Source organism: Podarcis liolepis (assembly GCF_965112155.1).
Source record: "Podarcis liolepis genome assembly, chromosome: 2".
NCBI classification, from domain to species: domain Eukaryota; kingdom Metazoa; phylum Chordata; class Lepidosauria; order Squamata; family Lacertidae; genus Podarcis; species Podarcis liolepis.
The window spans coordinates 32,768,278-32,783,043 of NC_139555.1; the positions used below are offsets into that span (position 1 = coordinate 32,768,278).

General features: G+C 43.9%; 1 protein-coding gene across 20 annotated transcripts in view; it reads right to left on the bottom strand.

Moving 5' to 3' along the window:
• Positions 1-14,766, bottom strand: part of CACNA1G (calcium voltage-gated channel subunit alpha1 G) — a 331,728-nt gene that overhangs the window by 18,787 nt on the left and 298,175 nt on the right. For 9 of the 20 annotated variants that reach the window (XM_083487104.1, XM_083487103.1, XM_083487101.1 and 6 more), the window contains 7 exons: positions 10,316-10,425; positions 9,931-10,064; positions 7,360-7,430; positions 5,373-5,451; positions 5,137-5,258; positions 4,363-4,707; positions 2,275-2,415 (listed from right to left, as the gene is read on the bottom strand). In XM_083487104.1, the coding sequence (XP_083343230.1) occupies positions 2,275-2,415; positions 4,363-4,707; positions 5,137-5,258; positions 5,373-5,451; positions 7,360-7,430; positions 9,931-10,064; positions 10,316-10,425 (1,002 nt within the window). The remainder of the gene's footprint in view (positions 1-2,274; positions 2,416-4,362; positions 4,708-5,136; positions 5,259-5,372; positions 5,452-7,359; positions 7,431-9,930; positions 10,065-10,315; positions 10,426-14,766) is intronic. The other 11 variants (XM_083487100.1, XM_083487098.1, XM_083487088.1 and 8 more) reach the window with 3 other exon arrangements.

The following is a 14,766-nucleotide window of genomic DNA, read 5'->3' on the forward strand; positions in this document are numbered from 1 at the left end:
TCTGGAGCCCAGCAACATCTGGAGGGCCATAGAATGCCTGTTCCTGCCATGCATTAGACACCGAGACAGGTAGAAAGAGAGGGGGGGAGGGATTTTAGTTTTCACAACATTTCTCATGTCTCTTCGGATATGGGAGTAGCTGGCAAGAGCAGCTGAATGTAAAATAAGAAAAGGACCACACAGCATAATTCTAAATACAGTTACGAAGAAGGTTCCTCAAATTCAATAGGTTTTGCTTCTTAGTAAATGTTCTAAGCCTGATAATTGCTTCACACAAAACAGAAAAAAGATCCCATGGTGGATACCATGTTTTCAATAGAGAAAGCTCCATTTTCAGAAATGCCAGTGGCCAGGAGAATCAACAATGATAGTTTACATGTGGAAGAAAAAGTGTAACTTTCGGTATGTGCTGTTTGTGGCAGGCTACACTGCCATTATTTAAAAATGTGCCTCCTCTTTCATCCTTGGGAGAAACCAGTCATCCTAATCATCAACCTAATGAGAGTCCCGGTGTGATATACTGTGCTGGGCAGTAAGAACTAATGACATAGGTGGCTGGTTCCATGTGGGAAAATAATAACCATTCAGCTGTTACAAGTATGTGACGCCTACACTGCAGGGCAATCAACTGGCTCAGACCTGGAGCTACATAGATGCCTCCACCTTTTTGAACTGCCACATCCTACACCCATATCTACAATATATTTGCCCTACCCTAAGAGACAAGGAAGTTTCATTAGTGAGCTGCTTAAAAAGCTGTTAAATCGAAACTTAACTAGAAACTTAAACCCATATTAAGGCTGCAGTGCTTAGTCAATTAATTGGTTAGAATAATTAAAAAACCTGAAAATGTTTAATTGACCAGAAATGCCCCCTGGTTAATTTGGCACTGTGTGTGTGTGTGTGTGTGTGTGCGCGCGCGTGTGTGTGTGTGCGTGCCAGTACTTACTGTAGATGGCAAATCTTAAAAGAGGCAATCTCCCCTTTCTCTCTCACAAGAAATGCCAAAGCTACCCTGACTTTCCTGATTAATCAGTATGCCCTTTTAATATGCTATCAAAGCTTTAATTGATTATAATATTTTATATTATAATATTTTGGTTCAACCTGGAATTGGATTTGAACAGATACACCTTTTGAACAAATACACCTTTTATATTCACATGGGGCTAATCAGAAATCAGGTACACTGATAGTACTGGAATTGTCCAAGGTTTTAAATTACATAATCTGCTTTAACACAAGGAATATACTAAGCAAGGTGACAACCCCCATACACATACTGAACTATCTTCACATCTGGTTTCACGCAGGCCAGCTTATTTTCAACACCCCAAAGTGGTCCATGAAATTCAACATAGGCTTCCATGCAGATGAATGGAAATGTTCACAAGAGCAGCATCTCATCTCTACGCTACCTTACAGCACAATCCTATACATGTCTACTCAAAAGTAAGTTCCCATTGAGTACAATGGGGCTTACTGCCAGGAAATTGAGTGTAGGATTGCAGCCTTAATGACGTTCTTATAAGCTTTCCAGCGTAATCCTATGCATGCTTACTCAGAAGTAAGCTCCACTGTATTTAACAGGGCTTCCTTCCAGGTCAGTATGCATAGGATTGTAATGCCAATGCACTAAATACTTGTCTAAACATAAATCTAGCTATGGTTATAGTCCTATACATACTGATGGAGGAGTATGTTCCACTGAATTCAGTTGGCTTTCTAACTGAACATGCTTAGGACTGGGTGGCAAATACTAGGGATGGAAAAGGAATTTATTTGGTCAGCATTTTTAAAGCGAATTGACCCAGTTTGCTGGACCCAAGCTTATCTGCAGATTGAAATCTAATGTCATTTTGGTTCCAAAAATGGATACAAAAATGTGCAAGGAAAATGCATATTTTATGGGTAAGAAATATGTACAAAACGCATACTTTAGGAGAACATGTGGACATTTTCAATTCACATTTTTCATAGTGGTTTTTTGTTTTTTTAAACACAGGCACAGAAAACAGGGGGACTGGTCCTATGATTGAACACGTGAAAAACTGACACAGAATGACAATAGGCTGATCCATCCATCCCTAGTAAATACCCATCTCCTCTTAAACAAATAGAAATGCATTTGCCATTCTACAAAAGTAGTTTTTAGTCACTTTCGGCCTTGATACGCCTACTTTAGATAAAAGTAAGAAACCCTCTCTCTCTTTTGTAATAAAGGTTTCAATCTAAATTTAGATAGAAACTTTTCAGGAAATTAGTAATATTAACCTGTTTCTCAGAGTTGTAATTGTCAGTAGTTGGAAGGGCATAATGATGGCACACAGAGCCTGATAAGTTGTCCATCAGCTTCAACTCTCCTTCTAGAGATTCCTGGATCAGCAGTGATATGGTATCAAACAAGTGTCTTTCCTGGGAGGAGTGCCATATAGCATGCAGAAAAGGATAAGCCAGGCCAAAAGAGAGGGGCAGAAGCGGGGCAAGGTAGGGGGAGTGGAAGAAGAGAAAGAAGAGATAATGAATGCATGAGAGACAGAAAAGAGGAGAAGAGACAGAAAAAGAAAAAGAATGTTTTCAGACAGAACAGCAGTTGTTGAAATGGCCAGGAAGGGAAGACAGAGACAGAGAGGGGAAAAAGAACAGTGCAGTAATACCACAGTCAGAACCTTTCTTAGACGTTGCTACACACTAGACCAAAACTAAACACGATAGTGCTCTAAGACTGGTGGGACACATTACATTCATTCATTCGTTAAGTGGCTACTGATAGAAATATTTCTACTTTGCAGAGCCATCCTACTTGATAGCAGGGAACAAAACTGCAGCATAGCTAAACAACAATATGCACAATTTAAAATGGAGGTGGGGATGGGAGCCCAGCATTAAGCCTGAAAAAAAAAAATCCACACTTTGGCATCACTTAACCATGTAAGAAACAGAACTGGCCTTGAGAGATGCTGGATGATTTGCAGTTGTGCTCGGTGAGTCAAGTGTTGGCCCCTCTGAAAATTAGGCCACTGATTAAATTTTCAAAAGCACAAAAAGTGGCAAAACTCAGTGGATTTCGACTTCTGTTTTGTCTGCTGGTGCTGTTATGCATAGTGCTTGCAGTGTGGTTGGTATTTCCCAAGGCTAGGTCCTATACTGTGTAAACAATCTTTGAAGGCTGGAGTCACTTGTGTGACAGATCACAGCCTGTGTGACAGATCACATGGCTGCCAGTGAATCTGTCACCCTGCATCAGATCACAAACACAGATATGAGGAGTACCTACCTGAGTCTGGCACCCAAATGTCACTGGATTGGTGTAGGATCCAGTGACAACCCAGCTGATTTGGAAATCTGAACTACACCTCAGGCTTTTGCTACTAGCTGGGGAAAATTCAATTATTCTATACCGCAGATGAAATCTAAATACTCTGATTTAAGTTATTCCCGGCCATAACCTAGTTCCCTTTGACTTCCATGATGATTAATTTTGGGGTTTGTGTTAGTCCAGTCCTATGCATGCTTCCTCAGCAGTAAGACCCACTAACTTCAATGGGACATATTGCTGAATAAGTGAATTTAGGATTCTGTAGCGCCTGAGATAGTCCAGCAGGAAGTTTGGGATTCGGAAGACCTATGAGCTTTTGAAAATTTTAACCCAAGTTCCAAATGACAGGCTCCCAATTTCAAAAGTGTTTTCTCAAGTGCTTACACCTGAATATTAATACATAGCATAAAAGCTTCTCAAGCAATATGATGGCCGATCACTTAAAAGCAGTACTCTCTATGCAGGCAAGTATGTATGATGACATATACCCTTATGAGCACAGTGCATATACTTTACGGAACATGCAAGCAAAGAAGCATGCTGCCAGTCACATAACTTTGCATGGCTACATTTTAGGAGCTGTATTCCTCTTTCATCATGTGCTCAAATAACCATGTTAACACATAAATTCCCACTGAAAAAAGAGTTCTGTGGGGCGAGACAGTCACTCATCCAAAGTTATGGCTGGGACACATCTGAATAAATGTATTATATGTATACCAGACATATAGCTGAGAGAGTGAGTGGGTATCTTGTGCCTGTTTAATGCACTTCTTGTAGCCACCTGCTGCACATCCCTCATCTCCCATCAACATAACCTGCCAACTCATAACATGCTCTCATGGCTCTCATCATTGCAATCCTATATGGACATTCAATTTCATGGTCTGCACTTGGCTGAATAGGGATTTTTTACTCACAGGAAAAAAGGAATACAACTCCCTTATACATTAATACACTCAAGACTTTTTGGAATCTGAGCAAATGCTATCTGAGGAAAGTACTAGCTACTCCCCACTTCACCCACCACCTAAGATTCTCACCATAGGATGAACCAATGAGAGTTGAGAATCCACCTTGATTTGCATGGGATTGGCATATCCTCCGGGGCTCTCAGGTCTTTCTCCTGCATTACTGCCTGCCCATATGAAAGGGTCAGAGGGTGGATGCTGGCCCGGGGTGATTGTCTTCATTTCCATCTCCAGTTCCAATTCCAGTTCTGCTTCTTCTTTCGCTTCCTTGTTACTTTCCTCTAGGTGCTTCATGAGTACAGCAATCACCACATTCACCAGGACAAACTGAGCTGTCAGCACAAATGATACGAAATAGATTGGCGAGATGACGGTGTTGTAGCAGGTGGATTCCTCATCGCAGTCTCGCAGAGTGTCCTAAAGGAAGGAACAGAGGGACGGGAGGTGGGAATAGTCGTGGCTTATGAGAGAGCTCTGGGCAACTCTATCCATGAATCAGATTGGGCTTTTCAGCTTCAAGTCCAAAAGCAAAACCCACTGCAGAATCTCTTCAGGTTAATTTCCTTCATCCTCCACAGAGTTTATATGGAATTTCTGGAACTTGTTTACCGATGTCGGTAAACCTTTTCTGCCAAACTTAGCCTTCCTTAACACCCCATTATCATGTGGAGGGCACACAAAGGCTTCTCACTCATACAAATGGCCAATGCACACAACCTTGCCACAATAGCTGATTTCTGTGCAAACATCAAGATGGAACTATTCAGCACTGTCCTAGCATGAATTCCTCAAACCATAAGAACATCTGTCTTACTATATCAACACTCATTCTAATGGGGATTTTACCTTCATTATCCCATTCCAGTTGTCTCCTGTGGATACACGGAAGAGTGTGAGAAAAGCCATCCCAAAGTTGCGAAAAGTTGCATGCCGCCCTAAGCCCTCACAGGGATGAGTATCGTCACATTCTGTATGACCAACCAAAAATAAAGGCAATTTAGCTATTTGTTTTCTTGACAAATAACTACGTTACTCTGCCTTATCCAATTCTATGCAACAAACTGGTGGAGCAGAGAACTTACCAAGGTCTCCAAACAGCTCCACCCCAAGAGCTGCAAATATGAAAAACAACAACATGAAGAGAAGACCCAGATTCCCCACCTGTAAAGAGAAAAGAAAAGGAGGGAAATAAAAAAAATCATTGATGTATTTCTCTTAAGTAACCCCCATTATCGGAGATGTACCACATTAGCCTCCATTGTATAGGCTGCCTTTCTCTCTTTTCCCTCAGTAACTTTAACAACTCCTGTCTAACCACTAGTAGTAGCCCAGTCTCATGATTTACTGTGCCAGTGAATAAATACAAAAGCTTCAATCCTAGGCAGGTGGAGAAAAAGCATACAAACAGATAGAAATAGTTTCAAGAAAGTTTGTATTGTTACCTGGCTGAATAGTCAAAACCTATTTCTGATGGAAAACTGGCTTCCCAATTCTACTGGGCAAACAGTTTTAGTAAAAAAAAAAAAAAAAGATTATGTATTTAAAACTTTATAAACAGAGTACATAGTCTTGCCCTGTCAAGGACTGTCATTTAATGTTGCACACTGTCTGCTGCACAAGCACAATACCAGATCGTGCACAATACAGATTGTTGCCTTATGCCCACAATGTTGCATTGCCATTCCCGAACAGTTCCACCTAGAACTCCAGGGCTATTCAATTTCCTCTGGTTTTGAGAGTTTTTATCCCACCTCTAAGAGAAAAGCAGATGGCCATTGAAATTCCATTCCAAAGTCAGAGTAATTCTAGATGAGGGATAGCCAACATGGTGGTGCTGTCCAGATGTTGCAGAACCCCAACTCCCATCAACCCCAACCTAGTCAGGACTGATGGGAACAACATCTGAAGAGCACCATGTTGGCTACCCTGCTCTAGACTATCTGATTTATTTGTTTAATTTCTGCTTAGAAAGACAGCAAATACCTTGTTCAGTCCACCACATTGCAAACTGCTGTGGGTCACACAATACAGTCTACTTTGAAGTCCACCCCCCTGAAAGTTAGTTCACCCTTGAAGTGCCACTCAGTGACTTCCCTACAATACCTCCTGTTCATGAGGAGCACTGATCCTGCCATAAATCATAGCGATGGAAGGGACCACAAGGGTAACCTAGTCCAACTCACTGCAGTGCAGGAATCTTTTGCCCAAAGTGGGGCTCAAGCCCACAATGCTGAGACTAAGAGTCTCGTGCTCTACCGACTGAGCTACCCTGGCAGTCATACGTAATGTTGTCTTTATATTTTCTCCTGATCCAACAATTTAAAAGCAATCCCATGTATTAATTTCCTTTTTCTATGGTTCTGTGGTTTTTAACACTTGATTGGGAGCTGCCCAGAGTCACTGGGGAAACTCAGCCAGATGGGCGGGGTATAAATAATAAAATATTTATTATTATTATTATTATTTTTATTAAGGTGGATTGTTTCTGACCGTTCACGACCCCAGCCATTTTACCATAGGGAAGTTTCCTCTCTTACTCCTTTCTGCCACTGTTCATTGCATTGAGCTACTGGTTTGTTTTGAGGTGTATGCACACAGCTGTCAAAACAAGTATTTAACATGTATTTAGCTTTAAAAAACAAAATAAAAATAAATCCCACGACTGAGAGGAAGAAGCATTCATGTCCTGCTTGTGGGCTTCCCATGCTGGTTGGCCATTGTGAGAACAGAGTGCAGGATTAGATGGGTGGCCTGATCCAGCAGCATTCTTATTTGCTCCAAACATATGAAAGGCAGCATGTGAAGAATGAGGCTGAGCAGAGGATAAGCTAAACTAAAATGAGATTTGAGGAACTGTGATAAAGCATCTTGCCCAATCTGGAGATCCCCCAACCATTAGAATGAACACTTACTAAATTCATAGTAAAGGTAGTTCTAAGCACAGAGAAAAAACACATAAGGGAGATATGCCAAAACAACAACAACAACAACAACTCACAGATTTCGCAAGAAAATTAGAAAATGAGGGCAACTCAGCAAAGGTCTTTATGATAAAGACACAAAGGTTACCTGAGGCAGTGCTTGCATCACTGTGTCCAGCAGAGCTCTCATCCCTACAGCCATCTTCAGCAGTTTCAACACTGCAGAAAATGAAATGTCCTCTGCATTATTGTCACACAATCGGCATGTGAAAAGGAAATAAATATTTCAGAAAGCATATCAGGCTCCCCAAGTGATGTGGCAAGCATCCTTCACTAGAGGTGAAAATGCAAGGCCGCATTATAATGAAGCGCTCTGTTGTTGTCAGAATGTTCGTAACAAGTAGAAAAACCTGTGAACATCATGGCCATCTCCTTCACTCACTAAATTGGGTGCTGCTGACACTGTGGCAGGAATACAAGAGTGACCTTTTCTCCTGGTGGTGACTACCGCTGCTGAGTAAAGTAAACTGGTTTGGAAAGGTCAGGAATCTATCTGATATACTGATGACAGAATTCAGCTTCAAGCTAAAGAATTAAGAAGCCAAGTGTATCCCCATCGATTTCCATCACAAGAAGACTGGATAAGAAATAACATGAACTCATAACCTTCAGAACTAAGCACTTCATAAGCTAAGAACTAATGCCACCAGCTCCAGACATTCTGTAACAAAACCCTTTAGTGCAGTGTTTCCCAACCACTGTTCCGCGGCACACTAGTGTGCCGCGAGATGTTGCCTGGTGTGCCGCGGGAAAAATTAAAAAATTCGAAAGTTTTTTTTTAAAAAGTCAAATTTTCGATTGGGGCGCCGTCACTAGATGACCCCTGGGGTTCCCTCCCTCCCTCCCGCTCTGCGCCTCCCTCCTCCTCCTCCTCCGGGGAGGCCCTTCCTGGCTCTTGGCGAAGGCTTGGCGGCTGCCACTCACTCACTCGCTCGCCCACCCGTCCCTCCATCCCTGCACCCGGCCTCTCCCCCTCCGTCCCCGGCACGGGGGCTGCCGGGATCCGTAGTCCCCTCGCCCTTGGGCTCCGCGCCCGCGCGGGGTGCGCGAACTATGTTTCCCAGCGTGGCCTGGCGGGCCGGGCGTTTTTTTTGAAGCGCTCTTCTCCCGGCCATGGAATGAGCGCAGCGGCGGCGGGCGGGCGGGCAGGGGCTCTTCCGCGCAGACCCCGCGCAGCCTGCCTGTGCCCCCGCGGAGATCGGGCGGCAGGATGGAGCCCGGGGATCCCCGCGGAGGCGGAGCAGCGGAGGCGGAGGCTGCCCCCCAGGTAGGGCTGCGTCGGGGGGCTTTTATTTTTGCAATGCTGCATCCGCGCCAGAGGGGACGCGTCGGACCGCGGGGAGACCCCTTGGCGGGCGTGCAAGGCAATGCATGCGTGCAGGCGTTGCATGGAGTGCAGTGCAATGCAATGGCAATGCGGCGCCCTGCATGCATGCATGCAACTTCCACCGGCGCTCCGGACTTGGCAGGTGAGGGGGGTCCCCAGTGGGCGGCAGAGAGAGCCGGGAGGGCGAAGGGGAGCCGGGGGGGAGCAGCGCTGCTCCCCGAGCCGAGCCCGGGGGGAAACTTTGGCGTCGTTGCGCCGGGTGTTGGAAGCGGAGGCTGGCGGGGGCCCCTCACCTGCGAAACCTGGTCGCCTCTCATATATTTCGTGCATTGCATTCATCGCCCGCTTTCTCCTCCAAGGAGCTCCCGGGGGCGCGCGTGGTTCTCCCCGTGTTATCCTCGCAACAACAGCCCTGCGAGGTGGGTCAGGCGAGTGGCCCAAGGGAGCACCCAGGGATTGTCCTGGCCAGGTGGGGTGATTTGAACCCTGCTCTCTGCCCGGTCTTCGTCCTCATTTAGCCCCCACATGTGCATGACTGTGCATGACTGAGGTTTTCCCCCCTCGTCTTGGCTATGGTGTGAGTCTGTGCTGTTAATTAATGGGGTTCTGCCTTCGGAGAAGATGAGCCAGCCCTCAAGGAGGTGATTATGTAATTTGCTAGCAATTCATGTCCCTCCCGGTGTGACGCTGCGCGCTGACGTCACGGGGCTGTAATGGTGGTGTGCCTCGAGATTTTTTTCATGAAACAAGTGTGCCTTTGCCCAAAAAAGGTTGGGAAACACTGCTTTAGTGCTTTGTTGCTTGGAGTTGGTACCACCACCCTACTGGGAATATAGATGGCAGATGTTCATCTAGAGTGCCTGAAGGCCAAGCAATTCTGGTCCTTCCCTGTATGTAATGCCTGCCACACAACTAACTGGTCATAGCAGTGATGGAAAGAGCTACCTCTGAGTAAACACAAGACTGTCAGTCTAGGACTAGAAATGATCCATGTTCAACTCCCCACGCAGTCACAGAGGCCACTTGGTGACCTTGGGCCAGCTGCACTCACTCTCTCAGCACAAAGTGTTGTTGCATTGCCAAAATTGTGGAGAATCAAACCTTGCACATCACATTGAGCTCCTGGGGGGGGGGGAGTGTAATATAACCCAACCCAAAATGACTTGCAGGTAATAGCAGGACGAAGCACACTGAGGTGTCTATTAGCTAGGCAGTTTATGCTTGGAAGTATAGCTGTGCTGCATAGGAAACCTTACAATGCCGGGAATTAACAGTTCCACTGGGAACAGAAACTGTGTGGCTGGAATGCCCCAGGAATAAGGGGAGACTGACCTCGAGCAATCCTCAGGACCCTCATGATGCGGATAATGGTGGGGTTGATAGGCAGTGAGGCATTCACCTCAATCTCTTCCAGCGTAATCCCCATGATGGACAACAGCACTATTGCCAGGTCTAATTGGTTCCACCTGAAAGCGACACAAAAATCAAGCAGAAAAAACTGCTAAAATATTTGCATTGGTGACAAAAGGATTCCAGTCATTTCAGTTATTCCGGAACTGACTCATGAACCGATGCACCACCTCAAGCAATTTTTGTGATGAAACACGTCAAACAATTTTGCAACTATTATATAGAGTACTATTATAGAGTTAGTCAAGTCTGGATATATCACTGACTAGAACAGAAAATGCAAAACCTAAAATTCTTTAGGACTTACCTGTCTTGAAAGAACCGACGAAACCCAAATGCAATCAGCTTGAAAACAGATTCCATGACAAAGATGATCGTGAAGATGTAATTGCAAATCTTCAGAGCTTCATCAAGAACCTGTAATGTGGAGACAACTCACAGGTTATTGCAAAGGAGGATTTTGCTCCCTGCAGTTATTGGCCTTCCTGCTTTCAACAGGAGCCATTATTATTATTTTAATCTGAAAAGGCAAAAAGAAGAAGGCGCAGGAACGCAGGCATATCACAACTCCTGCACAGTGTTAACATTTAAACTGCTGCTGGCTTTCCAAGTGGCAGTGACAAAACCAGGCTCTCCTATTTTTCATGAAACCTGTATAACAGAAATGATTTGCAGCTGGATAGGAGCTGAGTTCCTGTACAGCTGGATTGATTTCTTACTATTTCAGAGGAAGGCATCCTGGATCATGGTATCAGTGCTGCTTTTGAGCACAAGAGAAAATGTGATTTTGTTCTTTGGAGCACATGCAGTATTTCACATGTTGCATTATTTAACACATATGAGGAATATCGCCTTCCATGCTTGCAACTGGAGATACGTATCTACACCAGGCAATATTTGGTAATATAACATTATTTAGGATTGTGGCAAACATATCTATAAGATATACAAAAACCAAAAAATACAATTAAAACCAAAACCTTAGTACTAAGCCCTGCCCCCCCCGTCACCTGCCATAGTCTCAGCTGACTTGAAACGATCTGGGCTGGGAGTGGGGAGAATCTAGAACACAGCACTGAAAGACAACCAGGAGGGCAGGCAGCAGAGCACATCAAAGGTACATGGAATTAGAGAAATGTGTAGCAAGACTGGCTGATAGAATTAATAAAACTAACTGTGTGAAAAGCAAAAGCTAACTTGTGCCCTTCTGGTTCATAATCAGTACATGCCACTGAGCAATGCTATAGTTCAGAACACATCTAACATTAGCACAAGGTAATTGGATCATATAACAAGCTTCCCATAGTATTTACAAGATGCTCCTGTCATGTGGGTCATGCACTGCCACCTTAAACATGGCGTTTTCTCCTGTTGATTTCTTTTTAATTGTTTCACATTACACATTCAAGTACTGTTTAGCTACACTGACTGATTCACCTTTGCTTTCGTCTTGCATTTATTCCTTGGCTTCTCAAAGTAGTAGGGAACAAAAATAAGCAACTCTACGCTAATTGGCAGCCATTTCCATCGAGCTATCATAAGCAAGTGATTTGGCAGATCATTGCAAGCGGTTTGCCATTATAATTTGAATGTGATCCTAAATACAGGAGTTTGGCATGCTAATGTATCAGGGACCTGCTGCCTTGCCAAAATGCTGAGTCACCACAGCAGAAATAAAGAGAGGCAACTGGGTTTTGGGCCAGCTGCATATTAAATCCCTCAGGCGGCCGACAGATCTAATGCAGTAAGATTTGAAAGATTTCAGGATTTGATCTATAGATCATTTATTATTAATATTATTATTCTCAGTTTCTTAAATAACCCCTCCTTTTTAGGGAATCTGCTGAAACATGGAGTGTGTGTGTGTGTGTGTGTGTGTGTGTGAGAGAGAGAGAGAGAGAGAGAGAGAGAGAGAGAGAGAGACCCAAAGCCCAAGTGCCTTTTCCAGCTTTTTGGGGGGCAGAATTTGGTAGTCTCCTGTTAAGGATACCAGCCATTTTGATATGAAATTCTTCATATCTTCTCTCTTATCTGCCACTTTACATGCAGATTGAACCGCCTACTTGTGTTATTGAGATCTTCCAATTCTAACTTAAGTGTCTAATTGTAGTTTTTAAATTGTTTTGATTTTATCATATTTTGTTGTAGTTCCTGCAGCATTCATATTGTGCTCAGATTACCCAGATTTGCCACCATTTCTGCCTAATGGTCTTTTAGCTGCTTTTTTTTTGGGGGGGGGGGAATTGACTGGGCTTTTATTTCTTCTTTCACCACCACAGCTCATGTTGCTCATGTTAAAGGGGCCTCCCCTCAAAGTGATACACAGAAGAGTAAAAGGCAGACAATGCCTCCAGAACAAAACAGCATTAAATACTGTTCAAACTTCCCAGAGTGCAGTAAGATACAATAAAACACAACCCCAACAGCAACTCCAAGAAGCTTTTCGTGAAAAGAGAAGTTTTCAGTATGCACCAAAAGCAGACGTTCATTGGCACATGCCTCATTTCAGGGGGAATGAGGGCTGCCATTCAAAGACATTTAGGGCTTTGAAAATCTAAAGCAGCACTTTGAAATGGAAATGTGGAAACTGACATCCAGCAAAGTTCCCTTATAATAATTTGGCTGCTCAGGCCGGAGATACAGGGTAATCAGTGGAGGATGACTAAATTTTATGGCCTATTGCTATAGTTAAAACTTATTCTGAGTTAAAAGAGATAAAACTGACAGCTCTGGAAGTCCCTTCCAACCCTCTCATTTGCCTCTTCCAATCTCTTTGCATTAAAATCAATGCACCCTCCCCTCTTTACTCATCATGTTCTAAAATAAATGGCCTCAAACACTGTTTTGTTTCTCATGTTAGCGGAGGACATTCTGTGCTGCTTGATTTTCTTTACTCTCTCAGTCACCTTTCCACGAATTGCTCTGGGAGACCGTGATAAAATCTAAGGGCCAGATTCAACAAACTTATCCCGCAAGTGGAAGCCAATGCAAGTACTCCCACTAACTGCAGGCATCCCCAAACTCAGCCCTCCAGATGTTTTGAGACTACAACTCCCATCATCCCTAGCTAACAGGGATGATAGGAATTGTAGTCCCAAAACATCTGGAAGGCCAAGTTTGGGGATGCTTGCACTAGTGCAATGGGGCTCCCCCCCTTCTCCTCCTCCTCCAAATCCACTTAAAGGAGGGCCAAGAGAACACGCAGAGCACCACATGGAAGGAGGAGAGGGGAGATTGTCAAACAAGCAAAATACACTGATTTGGAGGGCGGCAGACATGCCTACATTACAGCAGAGGCTGGATGGCCAACCAACCAACCAACCAACCAACCAACCAACCAACCAGGGATGCTGGATCTGCAGGTTTCCTGCATTAGCAGAAGGTAAGGCTAGATGACCCGAGAGACCATCTACGATTCTACAGTGGTACCTCGGGTTACGAACTTAATTTGTTCTGGAGGTCCGTTCTTAACCTGAAACCATTCTTAACCTGAGGTACCACTTTAGCTAATGGGGCCGCCTCCTGCTGCTGCACAATTTCTGTTCTCATACTGAGGTAAAGTTCTTAACCTGAGGTACTACTTCCGGGTTAGCGGAGTCTTTAACCTGAAGCGTTTGTAACCCGAGGTACCACTGTATGTCTTCATTTATTTATTTAACTAATCAGTGGTACCTCAGGTTATGAACTTAATTCATTCTGGATGTCTGTTCTTAACTTGAAACTGTTCTTAACCTGAAGACCACTTTAGCTAATGGGGCCTCATGCTGCTGCTGCGCCACCGCTGCACGATTTCTGTTCTCATCCTGAAGCAAAGTTTTTAACGCGAGGTACTATTTCTGGGTTAGCAGAGTCTGTAACCTGAAGCGTATGTATCCCGAGGTACCACTGTATTCCCCTAAGCAGTTTACAAAACAGCTTTTGTGTCACATATGCGAATTGTGTCACAATGCACATGAACCACCCAAGAATTGCCAGGGTGTTTCTCTAGATCAACGTTCTTTCTCCAACGGGGTCAGTCAGGTGCATGTGGAAAGCTGAAAAAACAGGACATGGTTTGCTAGCTATTCCCTTGTATTTTGCTTCCGAAAAGGAGAACATGTAGGGAAGGAAGAAAAGAAAGCAGATAAGCTGTCAGGATAAACATGCACACACTTATGTGCTTATGTGGCCTGGTGACAGTAAGAGCTAAGAAAGCCATGTCCAAAAAGATGGTGCCAAAACTGACTGCCATAGTGAACAGGAATGTCATGTTTCCTATAATGACACTTTAAGAAACAATTTTTCCCCGGTACTTGCCGAGTTCTCTCTCTCTCTCTCTCTCTCTTTTTTTTTAGTCCTTGCTACCAGAAAATGACAGAAAGAGCATCAGCGCAACTAAAAGGTCATTGGGTTTAGCCCTTCCTTGGGAAACTTTAAGTTGATGTGTGTGCTTTCCCTGCCACTGAATCTGACAGAATCAGTGCTCAGGAGTAGACAAAGAGTATAATCTCCACATCTCTGCCAATTCTATTTTGGCAGCAATTAAAAGTAAGGGATAAAGCCTCTTTGTGATCTAGAAGCCAGCTTCAGTATAGTTTTTAAAAAGATTAACAAAGCATCCCTTGGGAAAGAATTTCCCACAGAAATAAGTTTGCCAGGGAGAAAAAAAAATTAAGTGTCAGAAGACCCACAAACTGAGTCAACACTGGTGCTTTTTTTTGGAGGGAGTATTCAAGGGGACGCAGTACTGGTACCTCTTACCTCTTTTTTGTTGTTGTT